This window comes from Acinonyx jubatus, chromosome D3, assembly GCF_027475565.1.
Source record: "Acinonyx jubatus isolate Ajub_Pintada_27869175 chromosome D3, VMU_Ajub_asm_v1.0, whole genome shotgun sequence".
Lineage (NCBI taxonomy): Eukaryota > Metazoa > Chordata > Mammalia > Carnivora > Felidae > Acinonyx > Acinonyx jubatus.
The window spans coordinates 42,959,477-42,975,058 of NC_069392.1; the positions used below are offsets into that span (position 1 = coordinate 42,959,477).

General features: G+C 36.5%; 1 protein-coding gene across 15 annotated transcripts in view; it reads left to right on the forward strand.

Annotated features, from left to right (window-relative positions):
* The window catches only part of GREB1L (GREB1 like retinoic acid receptor coactivator), a 279,671-nt gene that overhangs the window by 216,698 nt on the left and 47,391 nt on the right, over positions 1–15,582 (forward strand). For all 15 annotated transcript variants that reach the window (XM_053206245.1, XM_053206238.1, XM_053206241.1 and 12 more), the window contains 2 exons: positions 9,618–9,798; positions 12,233–12,425. In XM_053206245.1, the coding sequence (XP_053062220.1) occupies positions 9,618–9,798; positions 12,233–12,425 (374 nt within the window). The remainder of the gene's footprint in view (positions 1–9,617; positions 9,799–12,232; positions 12,426–15,582) is intronic.

Here is a 15,582-nt window from a genome sequence, read left to right on the forward strand (position 1 = left end):
GTAATACTAGTTTCATGTGTACAACATAGTGATTCAACACTTTCATATATCACCCGGTGCGTATCATGACAAGTGCAGTCCTAAAGATCCCCATCACCTATTTAACCCATCTCTCCCCACCTGCCTCTCTCTGGTAACCATCAGTTTGTTGTCTACAGTTAAGAGTCTGTTTCTTGGTTGTCTCTCTGCATCTTTTTCTTCCCCTTTGCTCATTTGTTTTGTTTCTTAAATTCCACATATGAGTGAAATGATATGGTATTTGTCTTTCTCTGACTGACTTATTTCACTCAGTGTAATACTCTCTAGGTCTATCCATGTTGTTGCAAATGGCAAGACTTCATTCTTTTTATAGCTGAGTGATATTCCATTGTGTGTATGTGCCACAGCTTTATCCATTCATCAATCAATGGGCACTTCAGCTGCATTTATAATTTTCTTCTATTGTAGGTAATGCTGTATAAACAATGGGGTGCATGTATCCCTTTGAATTAGTATTTTTGTATTCTTTGGGTAAATACCTAATAGGGCAATTGCTGGGTCATACGGTAGTTCAATTTTGTAAAAAATATAATTTATTGTCAAATTGGTTTCCATACAACACCCAGTGCTCATCCCAACAAGTGCTCTCCTCCATGCCCATCACCCACTTTCCCTTCTCCCCCACTCCCCAATCCTCAGTTTGTTCTCAGTCCTTAAGAGTCTCTTATGGTTTGCCTCCCTCCCTCTCTGTAACATTTTTTTCTCCTTCCCCTCCCCCATGGTCTTCTGTTAAGTTTCTCAAGATCCACATTTAAGTGAAAACATATGGTATCTGTCTTTCTGTGCCTGACTTATTTCACTTAGCATAATACCCTCCAGTTCCATCCACATTGCTGCAAATGGCCGGATTTCATTCTTTCTCATTACCAAGTAGTATTGCATTGTATATATAAACCACATCTTCTTTATTCATTCATCAGTTGATGGACGTTTGGGCTGTCTCCATAGTTTGCCTATTGTTGATAATGCTGCTATAAACACTGAGGTGCATGCACCTCATCAATTCTGTATTTTTGTATCCTTTGGGTAAATATCGAATAGTGCAATTGCTGGATTGTAGGGTAGTTTTTAGTTTTTTGAGGAACTTCTATACTGTCCTCCAGAGTGGCTGCAGTTTGCATTCCAACCAACAGTGCCAGAGGGTTCCCCTTTCTCTGTGTCCTCACCACCACCTATTGTTTTCTTGTGTTGTTAATTTTAGCCATTCTGATAGAAGTGAGGTGGTATCTCATCATGGTTTTGATTTGTATTTCCCGGATGATGAATAATGTTGAGCATCTTTTCATGTGTCTGTTAGCCATCTAGATGTCTTCTTTGGAAAAGTGTCTATTCATGTCTTCTGCCCATTTCTTAACTGGGTTATTTGTTTTTTGGGGGTGTTGAGTTTGCTAAGTTCTTTATAGATTTAAGATATTAACCCTTTATCAGATATATCATGTGCACATATCTTCTTCCATTCCATAGGCTACCATTTAGTTTCATTGATTATTTCTTTCACTGTGCAGAAGATTTTATCTTGATAAAGTCCTAGTAGTTCATATTTGCTTTTGTTTCTGCTGCCTTTGGCAACATGTCTAGTAACACGTTGCTCTAGCCAAGGTCACAGAAGTTTCTGCTTGTGTTCTAGGATTTTGGTGGCTTCCTCTTTCACATTTAGGTCTTTAATCCATTTTGAATTTATTTTTGTGTATGGTGTAAGAAAGTTGCCCGGTTTCATTCTTCTGCATGGCACTGTACAGTTTTCCTAACACCATTTGCTGAAGAGACTGTCTTTTTTCCATTGGATATTTTTTCCTGCTTTGTCAAAGATTAGTTGACCCTATAGTTGTGGGTCCATTTCTGGGTTTTCTATTTTGTTCCATTGATCTATGTGTCTGTTTTTGTGGCAGTACCATACTATCTTGATGACTACAGCTTTGTAATATAGCTTGAAAGCTGGAATAGTGATGCCTCCAGTTTTATTTTTCTTTTTCAGGATTGCTTTGGCTAGTAGGGGTCTTTTGTGGTTCCATGGAAAATTCCATACAATTTTAGGATTGTTTTTTCTACCTTTGTGAAAAATGCTGGTCGTATTTTGATAGGGATTGCATAAGACATTTTAACAATGTTTCTTCTTCCAGTCCTTGGCATGGAATGTTTTCCATTTCTTTGTGGCTTCTTCAATTACTTTCATAAGTGTTCTATAGTTTTCAGCATATAGACCTTTTACCTCTTTGGTTAGGTTTATTCCTCGATGCCATATTTTTTTTGGTGCAATTGCAAATGGGGTAGATTCCTTGATTTATTTTTCTGCTGCTTTGTTATTGGTGTATAGAAATGCAACTGATTTTTGCATTGATTTTATATCCTGTGACTTTGCTGAATTCATGTATTAGTTCTATCAGTTTTTTGGTGGATTCTTTTAAGTTTTCTACATACAGTATCACGTTGTCTGCAAACAAGTTTGACTTCTTCCTTGCTGATCTGTATGCCCTTTATTTCTTTTTGTTGTCTGAATGCTGAGGCTAAGCTTTCCAATACTATGTTAAGTAGTAATGGTGAGAGTGGACATTCTTGTCTTCTTCCTGACCTTAGGGGAGAAATGCTCTCAGTTTTTCCCCATTGAGGATGATACTAGCTGTGGGTCTTTCATATATGGCCTTTATGATGTTGAGGTATGTTCCATCTATCCCTACTTTGTTGAGGGTTTTTATTAAGAATGGATGCTGTATTTTGTCAAATGCTTTTTCTGCATCTATTGACAGGATCATATGGTTATTATCCTTCCTTTTATTCATGCAGTATACCACATTGATTGATTTGTGAATATTGAACCATCCTTGTAACCAAAAATAAATCCTACTTGATCGTGATGAATAATTCTTTTAATGTACTGTTGATTTTGATTTGCTGATACCTTATTGAGAATTTTTGCATCCATGTTCATGAAAGATATTGGCGTGTAATTCTTTTTAGTGGGGTCTTTGGTTTTGGAATCAAGGTAATACTGGCTTCATAGAATGAGTTTGGAAGTTTTCCTTCTGTTTCTATTTTTTGGAATAGTTTGAGAAGAATAGGTATTAACTCTTCTTTAAATGTCTGGTAGAATCCTCTGGGAAGCCATTTGGCCCAGGACTCTTGTTTGTTGGAAGATTTTTGATTACTTATTTAATTTCTTTGCTGGTTATAGGTTGGCATAGCCACTTTAGAAAACAGTCTAGCCTTTCTTCAATTAGTTAAACAAAGAATAACCATGTAATACAGCAATTCCACTCCTATATGAAATGAGAGAGAAGTGAAAACATATGTCCACATATAAACCTATACACAGAAGTTTATAGCAGTATTATTGACAATAGCCCAAAAGTGGAAAGAGTCCAAATGTCCATAATGTCCATGGTGAATGGAAATGTAAAATGTGATAATCCATACAATGGGATATTATTCAGTAATAAAAAGAAATAAAGTATTGATGCATGCTACATGGATTAAACTTGAAAACATTACTCCAAATGAAAGAGGACAGTCACACAAGATCATATATTGTTATGATTCCATTAGTATTAAATGTTCAGAATAAGCAAATCTATTGAGAAAATAGGTTGGTGATTGCCAAAGGGCTGGGGGGCTCAAGGGGGAATTGAGGGGTGATAGTTAAAGGGTACGAGCTTTCATTTGGCAGTCATGAAAATGTTCTAAAATTGATTGTAGTGATTGTTGTACAAGTCTGCGAATATACAAAATCTATTGAAATGTACATCATAAATGAGTGAATTGTATATGAACTATATCTTAGTAAATTTGCTTAAAAATAGTAGGGAGTTCACATATACCCTTCACTACCTTCACTTAAAGTTGACAACTTATATAACTACAGTACAGTTATCAGAAGAGAAAATCAATCCTGGAACAATACTCTTAACTAAAGACCTCATCAGTTTTCCCTTAATGTCATTTTTCTCCTTCAGGATCTAATCCAGGATCCCACGTTGCATGCAATTATTGTGTCCTCTTAGTCTCCTGCAAATGGACACTTCTTTACTCTTTCATTGTTTTGCATGACCTTAACACTTTTGGCAAATACTATCCAGTTGTTTTGTATAAAATCTTCCAATCTGGGAATGTCTGATGTTCTCTCACAATTAGATTGAGGATACGTTTATTTGTCAAAAAGACCACAAAAATAGTATTATGTCCTTCTCAGGGCATGATATTGGGGAGAACTTGATGTCAATATGTCCAATAGGTGATGTTAACCTTGGTCATTTAATTAAGGTGGTGTCTGCCAGGTTTCTCCACTATAAAATTACCGTGTAGCTCTTGGTAGTTGATAAAAAAATATTGGGAGAATACTCTGGCATTTTGCTAATATGCCTTCAATCATGAATTTTAGCATCCATCAGTGGATTCTACATGCAGCTTATTGTGGTATTTGCATAATGATGATTTTGCATTTCTACCATTTTTCCTACACTTATTAGTGGGATTTATTTATTGAGTCCTTTTGTAAGGAGCTCTTCCTCAAATTTTATTTAAAGCAGCAAGGATTTGTGAACATTTATTTTATTCTATGGGTCATTTCCAACACTATCATTATTTATTTTGGTCCCAAGTTTTCTAGCTTTGGTCACTGGGAACCCTGTTGGCTAGGCGCTTGTGTCTTTTTTTTTTTTTTTTTTTTTGTCTTTTTGTCTTTTTTTAAAGACTATGTTTTTAAACAGGTTTAGGTTCACAGCCAAACTGAAGGGAAGGTACAGAGATTTCCCATACTCCTAGCCCCCACATATGCAAGGCATCTCCCATTATCAACATTCCCCATCAGAGTGTCTTTTTGTTATAATTAATGTGGCTTCATTGCTAGTGTTCATTTAATATGTTATGATCCCTTTTTGTATACTTATTTTTTGGAACCACAGATCTTCCAAAGTTATTTTTAATTTCCTTGCCCCAAACCTTAAGTTAAACTCTTCTCCGAGGAACTCTCTGATTCCTCTTATTGAAGAATGCTATTTAGAAAGCAAAATCCAGGCTAAGTGTGCTTATTGTTACTGGGGTGTCATTGTCCCTGGACTTACTCAGCAGACAGAGGTAGGAAATGTATGTTTATTAGCCTATGTGCGCATGCGCGCGCGCGCGCGCGCGCACACAGACACACACACACACACACACACACACACACACTTCTTTATTTCTGTGTCTACCTATATATCTATATTTTAAAATATGTTTGTACTGAAATATGGACACCACAGGGTTCATTTTAGTCTTTCCACTTTCTTTATTTGTAACTTCTTTCTCTGATGGGGTAAACCTAGTTCTCATTATCTACAATATATTCACTTCTTTGATTTTTTTTCTAGCAGTTATACAATTGCTAACCCACACTCCTGTGAGAAACAGATTTGCTAACTAAAGTTTTTGAGTCTTTAGTATTGTAGTATCCAGCCAAAACACTGATTTGCTTTACTTATGTTTGTTCTTTTCATCCTCATCCCCTTCAGTGTAGTTATGTTAGGTTTCATTTGTAACTGTTTGGGTTCCATTTTGCCTATCTCTGCACCCCCTGCCCTTATCCTTGGTTGATTTTGTTTATTGCTATGGTTCTAAGAGCCAAAACTATACAAAATGGTATATTCAGAGAAGCGTCTGTCCCTCCTGATACCTATGCTGTTCCCATTCTCCTTTCTGCCTCTTTTCCACTTACTCACCTATAAGAAATCAATCTCTTTAGTTTCTGGTCTATCCTCTGCATTTCTTTTGCAGAAAGGAGGAGATACATGTGATTTTCTTCCATCAACTTCTTTCTTACACTTATATTGTTTTAAAATTTTTAACTAATTTGATATTATTCCATTTCATTATGGTTTTAATTTGTATTTTTCTTATCACTAATGAAGTTGAATATCTTTTCATATTTTGAATAGCCTCTGGATTTTTTCTTTTAGGAAGTATTTATTAAATATTTTTGCTCATTTTCTCTTGGGTGCGTAGGAGTAATGTATGTATTCTGAATACAAATTCTTCATTAGTAATACTTGTTATGGATTTAGGAGTCTTGTCATTTTATTTGTAATGTTTTTGATGAAGAGAAGTTCTTAAGTTTAATTTGTCTATCCTCTGGGGTTTGTGCTTAAGAAGTCCTCTATGAGTTCATACAGTTTTCTCTATGTTGTCATTTAAAAGTTTCAGAGTTCAGGGGCGCCTGGGTGGCTTAGTCAGTTAAGCGTCTGACTTCAGCTCAGGTCACGATCTCGCAGTTGTGAGTTTGATCCCCCCCATCAGGCTCTGTGCTGACAGCTCAGAGCCTGGAGCCTGCTTCAGATTCTGTGTCTCCTCTCTCTGCCTCTCCACCTCTCACATTCTGTCTCTCTCTAAAATAAACATTAAAAAAAATTTTTTTAAGTTTTAGAATTTTGTCTTTTACATTTAAGTTTTTAATCCACTTGACCTTTTTTTTTTTGCATATTAGGTAAGGTAAGATTCAATATAATTTCTTGGTTCTTCACCAATTATTAAAGATCCCATGCTTTTACCACTGATCTGCAATGCAAGTTTTATTATGAAGCAAGTTTCCATATGTATGGGGGTCTCTTTCTGGGGTCTATCCCTGTGCCAAAACCACTTTGTCTTATTAATACAGCTCTATAATTCTTAGTCTCTGGGAAGCGAAATCTCTCCCACCTTTTCTACTTTAGGACTGTCTTGATTCTGCCATATACATTTTTAAAATAATTTTTCAAGGTGAAAAACACTGTTAGAATTTTTATTGGAATTACTTTGTATCTCTAGATAAATTTGAGAATTTATTTGTAACTATATTTTATGATATAGCTCTATTTAGGTCTTCTTTAATGTCATTAATAGTTTCATCACTTTCTTCATAAAGATCTTATATACCTTTTATAAGACCTATTTCTAGATACTTAATATTTTTTATGTTATTGTAAATGTTTTTAAAAATATATATATTTCTTAACTGTTTGCAGCTAGTGTATAGAAATGCAACTAATTTTTATGAAGTGATTCTGACTCCATCACTTTAATCAAATTCTTAATTTATTTATCTGTGGATTATTTTGTGTTTTCTACACAGACATATTATTAGTAAATAATGATAGTTTTGTTTCTTATTTTATAGTTACAAGTGAAAAATATCAGAATATACAATCACAAAATTCTAGGTAGCACAGTATGCATAGGAAAAGACACAGGAAGGAATGCAAAGAAATGTTCACAGCTTATTTTGAGTTAAAGAATTATGGATAAATTTTTCTTTTTAATATATCTCTATACTTTCCAGTTTTTCCAAGATGACTATCTATCACTTTCATAACCAGGAAAGAAACAAAACTTAAAAGTAAAAGCAAGTCTAAAACAAACTTTAAAGGTAAGGATTCCTTACTAAAAATGCCCAGTTAGAAATTAAAAACTCAAGTACCTCTGATGTGCCTGCTCCCCACCAAGATTCACCACTGCAGAGCCAGATGGTTGTATAGTTATGAACTAATACATGTGTTATATCTAAGAGAATCTCTTAGATTCATGGAACTTTGTCTTTACATTAGGGCATGTATGAAATTGACCTGTCAAAGGTAACTTTATTCATTTGTTTTGAAGTATAGTCAATTCTTAATTATCCATAAGGAATATTTTTATTCTTTATGAATTATTTATGACCTTTTCATATTGAGTTACTATTAACTTGCAATGCTTATTTCCTAGGGATAAACTTAGGAAATGCAGACTAATTTTCAACTGGCACTCCTCTCCCTATTATACAGATAAGATAACAGAAACCCCCCAGAAATTAAGTAGGTTTTCTCTCTATTTTTCTGTTCACCTCCTCCATCCCATGGTACTTGTCTCCCATCATGACACCTGTCAAAATTATCTGTCCTCTCCATCATAAACTCCATAAGGTTAAGATCTTTGTCTTGTTCTTCTGTGTATCCCTACACCTAGCACAATACCTGATATAGTTCCTGATACATAGTGGATTCTCAATAAATCACTATGGAATGTTGAATGAATTTTGCAAGCAATCCACTTTCAAAAAAAATCAGAATACTCACCACATTAAATATTTGACTGATTGCTTTTGGATATAGTTCACAATAACATTTGGCTTCATGTGGGTGGAAATTGAAATCAATGTCTGGGTAAAGACTTTTCATGAAAAATGTTTAAAAACAAAATGAACTTTCTGCTCACCTCATCTTGTATGATGAATTTTTCATATGGTAAAACATTTTTCCTATTTTCTTTTATACCATTTAGAGCTATTACTATTACAGCATCTAGATGCTAATTGTATGTAATTGTTAATTGAGCTGATTCTATCTGAAAAGAAAAGCTAGATAAAAGTAAGTCCTCATAATTTATAAAAGTCTTTTAATTTAACTTGTTTCTTCTTTTTAATTTTGATTTTTTTTTTCACATAGTTGTGGCTGGTGGGTGTGGCTGACATTGGATGCTAAATATATATTCTCTAGCTCTTGGAGCCCAGGCTGGTCCTCAAGGGCCCTGTGGCTTATCTAACCCCTAAATCAGTCTTCTGGTTCCTTCTCCTTGTTGGAGGACCGACCATGGGCTTGGGTCACAAGGCTCTCTCATCTCAGGGGGCTTAAGCCCTCCCACCATGCAGCTAAGTGTCTGGAGGTGGGGGTTGCCTTTGGTTTGGGGGGCTTTCTCCCAGATTTATTGAGAAATAATTGCCATATAACATTGTGTAAGTTTAAGGTATACAGTGCACACCTTGATAATTTGATACCTGTATATATTGTGAAATGTGTATCACAATCAGGTTAGTTAACACATCCTTCACCTCACATAATTTTCATTTTCATTTTCATTTTCAAAGAGGATTGGTTGTTTTAATTGATTATCCCAATAACACCTTCATGTGCCTCAAACTATTTAGATGTTTGAATGTGGAAGTAATTATATTATAGACAGATAGAATGATACAGTACTGAAGTTTCTATTTCTAACATTTTGAGAATATAGTAATTTTGGGTAATTCAGTTCATTTTATAAATTTGTTATGTAATCCAACATTCATGGAAGACTGCCCATACTCAGATACTGTGCAAAACTGTCACTATATAAAATGAGTAAAATACTACCTAAAAGAGCCCACAGTGTAGTTGTGGTATATTTGGACATCTTATGTTATTATCCTTTTTTAATATTATGTTTTGTTGCTAAGTTTGGGATAAAGAAGGTTATGCAAATATATTAATTTGGCTAAGAGCTGTAGCTCTAAGTGACCTATAGTAGCTATTAGCAGCAGCACTTCACTATAAATAGGATTTAATTAGACGCCTCATACATTCGACTGCTTCTACTTAATGTATCAGATCATTGCATGTTGTCCTTTGTGTGACATGTAGGAGTGGGCTAAGGTGTTCTAAAGAAGAGAGAATCTGATATTTCCTCATCAAAATTGTGGTGGGGAGTATGCAAAATGAAAAAATATCTGCTCTGTAAATTTCTATGTACAGCCACTACCCAGTATATCAGTTGACATTGAACTTTAGTTTATCTCATTTATATATATATGTATGTGAAAAGGTAAACTCTTTTTTTCTTCTTGGCAGGTGTCCTTGTAGACTTGGGTCTGGAGGAAAATGGGACAGCTTATCAAAGAGCAGAGAAATATGTTGTTCGTCTAGACAATGAGATTCAAACCAAATTTGAAGTTTTTATGAGAAGGGTGAAACAGAACCCGTACACACTGTTTGTGCTAGTTCATGACAACTCCCATGTGGAACTAACGAGGTGATTACTTCAGAGTGAGCAAATATAGTGTTTCTTCTAGCACAGCAATGGTTTTGTCAAAAATTCCTGAAAAGCCCAGAGACCCTAACACTTGGCATCTTCTTATTGGTAACTTATTCCTACTCTTTCCCTGCTCTTTCAACTTTCCCTACCAATTTAGTGTTGACTTCATTTTAACTATACTATGAGTGAATTTATAAATCCCCATTAAGGGGCACCTGGGTAGCTCAGTCAATTGAGCAACTGACTTCAGCTCAGGTCATGATCTCACTGTTTGTGAGTTCAAGCCCCACATCAGGCTCTATGCTGACAGCTCAGAGCCCACTTTGGATTCTCTGTGCCCCTCCCCCACTTGTTCTCTCTCTCTCTCTCTCTCTCTCTCTCTCTCTCTCTCTCAAAAGTAAATAAACATTTTAAAAATCCCTGTTAAAAAGCTGTCTTCAGGGCATTGTGGAACTCAGTGGCCTCAGAGAAAGGGCAGCAGCAGGGAGAGTGAAGTTAATGAGCTCCAAGAAGAGCCATATGCTTTCCTTTCCCTGTCCTTCCTCCTCCCCAGTTCTTTACCATTTTTTTCCTCCTTCCTCTTCTCTTTGTTTCTCCTCTTCCATGCCTTTCTCTCTATCCACATAACTTTAAGCAGTAAAGATGCCACTTAAAGATTTCAGAACAGGGTGCCTGGCTGGCTCAGTCAGAGGAGCATATGACTCTTCATCTTAGGGTTGTGAGTTTGAGCCCCACGTTGGGTGTAGAGACTACTAAAAAAATAAATAAATAAATAAATAAGCTTAAAAAAATAATTTAGAAATCTGAGCATATCTGAAACATTCCCCAATTTACCGGTTTAAACAGAGAATATCCTATTTCTTTTTTTTTTTTAATTTTTTTTTAACGTTCATTTATTTTTGAGACAGAGAGAGACAGAGCATGAATGGGGGAGGGTCAGAGAGAGAGGGAGACACAGAATCTGAAACAGGCTCCAGGCTCTGAGCCGTCAGCACAGAGCCTGATGCGGGGCTTGAACTCACGGACCGCGAGATCATGACCTGAGCCGAAGTCAGACGCTTAACCGACTGAGCCACCCAGGCGCCCCGAGAATATCCTATTTCTTAGGTGGGCTTACAGTGAAAGAAGAGTAAATGGGGCATGATGGTGCCAGTTTGGCCCCCTGACCAAATTACAGTAATTATCTGTTAAGGGATGTCTTTGATCCTATGGGTTTAAAAGGCAATTTCAAGCATCATCAAGTGTTTATAGATTTTCCTTTCTTCAGAACACACTGAGGTTGAGAATATGAAAGATTTGTAGTATGTTGTAGAAATATCAGAATTGCAAAAGCACTTGTTCAAAAGCCAGAATGTATTTGGCACTCCACAATCTGAACTCTAGAGCCATATGTAGGTATAAATAAGATGTTAGTTTTAGAAGAAAGAAAGAAAGAAAGAAAGAAAGAAAGAAAGAAAGAAAGAAAGAAAGAAAGAAAGAAAAAAGAGGGAATAAAGAAGCAGAGAGAGGGAGGGAGGGAAGGAGAGAAGGAAAGAAGGGAGAAGGAAGGAAAGAAAGAAGGAGGGAGAGAGAGAGAGAGAAGGAAGAAAGGAAGGAAGGAAGGAAGGAAGGAAGGAAGGAAGGAAGGAAGGAAGGAGAGGGGGAGGGAGAGAGGAGAGAAGGAAGGAAGGAAGGAAGGAAGGAAGGAAGGAAGGAAAGAAGGAAGGACTTTGCCCAGATTCTCTTCAGTTGTTCCTAGTGTTCTTTGAGCAGAAATAACTCAGTGACCTGATATACCTCATGTTTGAAAGTTTGGAGTAATAGCTGTGAGGATGTGTATTGGATCTCTCTATATTTAATTCCCTAGGGCACTGAGATTATTTCTTTGACAAAAAAAAATATGTGGTTTTGAGGCTGCATAACAGCCTGGTACATTCAAATTGAACATAATTGAAAATGATTTAGATGTAAAAATTTTGTTCATACTGAGGGGTAGGAGGACCCTTTGTAACCTCCTCATAGTCTAACATCCTCAAGGGAGGAAGAATAGTAGCATTAACACAGAGGGGATCCCTTGCCTCTCTGGGGTACCGATTATTGCACACTTACAAGCATCATGTTTTGATGGAGAAACTCATTTAGATGAGCTTTCAGACCAAAGTGATCCATCTCAGCTACAGATTTAGATATCCTTGGCCTGTAGAACTGAGTTACACTTGGAGGTATTTCAGGGGCAGACTGAAAAGGGGGGAAAAATATCTTTGAAATCTGTCTGAAAGTGGTAAGAAGGAGTGTAATTATTTCTCTTTCAAATTAAATGTTGGTTGCCTCTACTCCTTCTCCCAGTTAAAAAGAACTAGAAAAATAAAAACTAAAACATTATCTCCATTTTGATGACTGTTTCTGAATCTAATCTGTTAAATTATTAATGTGACTTTCAACATTTCTACAGTGTCATTTCGGGCTCTTTGTCACATGGTGAACCTAGTCATGGATTGGCTGATAGAGTCATTAACTGCAGAGAAGTTCTGGAAGCTTTCAACCTGCTGGTGCTCCAGGTTAGCTCATTCCCATACACACTACAGACCCAACAGTCTCGTATCAGCTCCAGCAATGAGGTTCACTGGATACAGCTGGACAACATGGTGAGTCTCTATTCTGCTCTCTTATACACAGTCATTATTCTCAGTTCCCCCGGGAGCAGAATCTTGTAATAAAATATGGTCATGGCTTTGTAAAATACCGTAAGAGTTCAAAACTCTAACTAACATAAAGCTTTATCTCCTAAAAGTTCCATGTAATTACAATTATTATAAGACTAAAAACTAATGAGTGTGTCCAAAATAAATCTAATTATATTGTTCTTTTTAAGGTTATCATACAGATACAAAATTGTCCATCCGATATAGTACCCCCCCCTCCAAAATGTGACGTTATTTTATACAGTCACCAATAGCCTGGACTATCTTTGTGCTTTTAAACCATTAATTTCAATCTGAGACTTGGAAATTTATTATCCTTTTGAAGTCTTATTGATCTGTATGACTATAAATTATGCTCATGTTCCCCCAGCAACTGTATTTTTTTCTTTTAATCAGTTCTCAGTCTTCTGGTTAAAACATAAGATTATGATACTGTTACTTTAAATTACTCAATAGCACTTAATATGTTGAACACCATCTCAAGGTTGTACATATTCAAGACTCTATATTTTTTTTGGCTTCAGTCCCTAAAACCTGGAAAATATTTTCTATGACCTATACAATGCATGACAAACATACTACCAAAAAAAAGAAATAAGTATTTCATAAAAACAAAGAAGATTAGCCATTAAGCAATGGATCCTTTGTTTAAAAAATATTAAACATGGTGGGAACGCCTGGGTGGCTCAGTCAGTTGAGCGTCTGACCCTTGGTTTCTGCTTGGATCATGGTCTCATGGTTCATAGGTTTGAGTCCCACACTGGGCTCTGTGCTGACAATGCAGAGCCTGCTAGGGATTCTTTCTCTCTCCCTCTCTCTCTACCCCTCCCTTACTTGTGCACTCTTTCTATCTCAAAATAAATGAACTTAAAAAAAATTAAAAATGAAAAAATGTTAAACATAATGGATATTTTAAAATAAGCATGTTTAAGTAAAAGATGCCAGATATGTCTTAAGTAAGAATAACATTTATTCAGGGGTGCCTGAGTAGTTCAGTCGGTTGAGAATCTGACTTTGGCTCAGGTCATGATCTTGCAGTTTGTGGGTTTGAGCCACACATTGGGCTTGCTGCTATCAGCACAGACCCAGCTTCAGATCCTCTGTCCCCCACCCCCCCCCTTCTGCCCTCCCCCGCTCATGCTTGCTCTCAAAACACACACACACACATACACACATAAAAAAATCATCCCTATGAGGTGCCTGGGTGGCTCAGTCAGTTGAGCATCAGACTCTTGATTTCAGCTCATGTCATGATACCAGCGTCATGAGATGGAGCCCCATGTCAGGCTCTGTTCTGAGTGTGGAGTCTGCTTGGGATTCTCTCCCTCTCTCCCTTTGTCCCTCTCTACTGCTTTCATTCTCTGTCTCTAAAATAAAAAAAAAAATTTTTTTTAATCATCACTGTGAAATTGAGATCAACATAGAAAAAAGATAAAAACTTCAAACTTGAATCTAATTTATACCCTTACACCCTCACCCTTACACATTAGGGAAGAAGCTCCTAACCATTAGCCTCCTTTCATTATCCTGAAACCAACGTCCTCAAAAAGGAAAAATTGGAAAAAGCAGGGTAATTCAATTAAAAAAAATACTAAGCACTTGTTGGGCTTGTGTTAGATCTTTCCAAGAACACAAAGAGAACTGACCATTTAAAGGTAAAAGCAAAGTACATATCAAAGTCACTGTTATCCAAAGTAGAATAAGATATGCATAGAGAAAAGAGATCAGTGATTGCCAGAGGCAGGGGTGGGGTGGATGAAATGGGTGAATGGGATCAAAAGATACAAATGTTCAGTTATAAAATAAGTTAATCCTCAAAAAATTAAAAATAGAACTACCCTGTGATCCAACAGTAGCACTACTAGGAATTTACCCAAGGGGTAAAGGAGTGCTGATGCATAGGGGCACTTGTACCCCAATGTTTATAGCAGCACTTTCAACAATAGCCAAATTATGGAAAGAGCCTAAATGTCCATCAACTGATGAATGGATAAAGATGTAGTATATATATACAATGGAATACTACTTGGCAATGAGAAAGAATAAAATCCTGCCATTTGCAGCAACATGGATGGAACTAGAAGGTATGATGCTGAGTGAAATATGTCAGTCAGAGAAGGACAGATATCATATGTTGTCACTCATATGTGGATCTTGAGAAACTTAACAGAAGACCATGGGGGAAGGGAAGGGGAAAAAATAGTTACAGAGAGGGAGGGAGGCAAACCACAAGAGACTCTTAAATACAGAGAACAGACTGAGAGGGATTGGGAGGATGGGGGAGAGGGGAAAAATGGGTGATGGGCATTGAGGAGGGTGCTTGTTGGGATGAGCACTGGGTGTGGTATGTAAGCCAATTTGACAGTAAATTATATAAAAATAATAACAAGTAAGTCCTGGGGATGTAATGTACAGCATGATGGCTCTAGTTAATACTGTATAGTATATTTGAAAGTTGCTAAGAGAGTAGGCCTTAGAAGATCACATCACCAGAGAAAAAGAATTATAACTATATGTGCTGATGGATGTTAACTGGACTTCCTGTGGTGATCATTTTGCAATATATATATGTATATTGCACACATATATAGGCATATCTTGTTTTGTTGTGCTTTGCTTTATTGTACTTTGCAGATATTTCATTTTTACAAATGAAGATTTGTGGCAATCCTGTATCAAGGAAGTCTATTGGTGCCATTTTTTCAAACAGCATTTACTCACTTTGGGTCTCTATGTCACATTTTGGTAATTCTCACAATATTTAAAATTTTTTCATTATTATTGTATTTGTTATGCTGATCTATAATCACTGATCTTTGATGTTACTATTGTAATTGTTTTGCGGTGCCACAAACCACACCTATGTAAGAACATGGACTTAATCGATAAAAGTGTGTGTGTGTTCCAACTGCTCCACCAACTGGCCATTCCCCTCTCTCTCCCTCTCCTTAGGCCTCCCTATTTCTGGATACACACCAATATTGAAATTTGGCCAATCAATAACCCTACAATGGCCACTAAGTGTTCAAGTGATGGGAAGAGTTGCACATCTCTCACTTTAAATCAAAAGCTAGACATGATTAAGCTTAGTGAGGAAGAC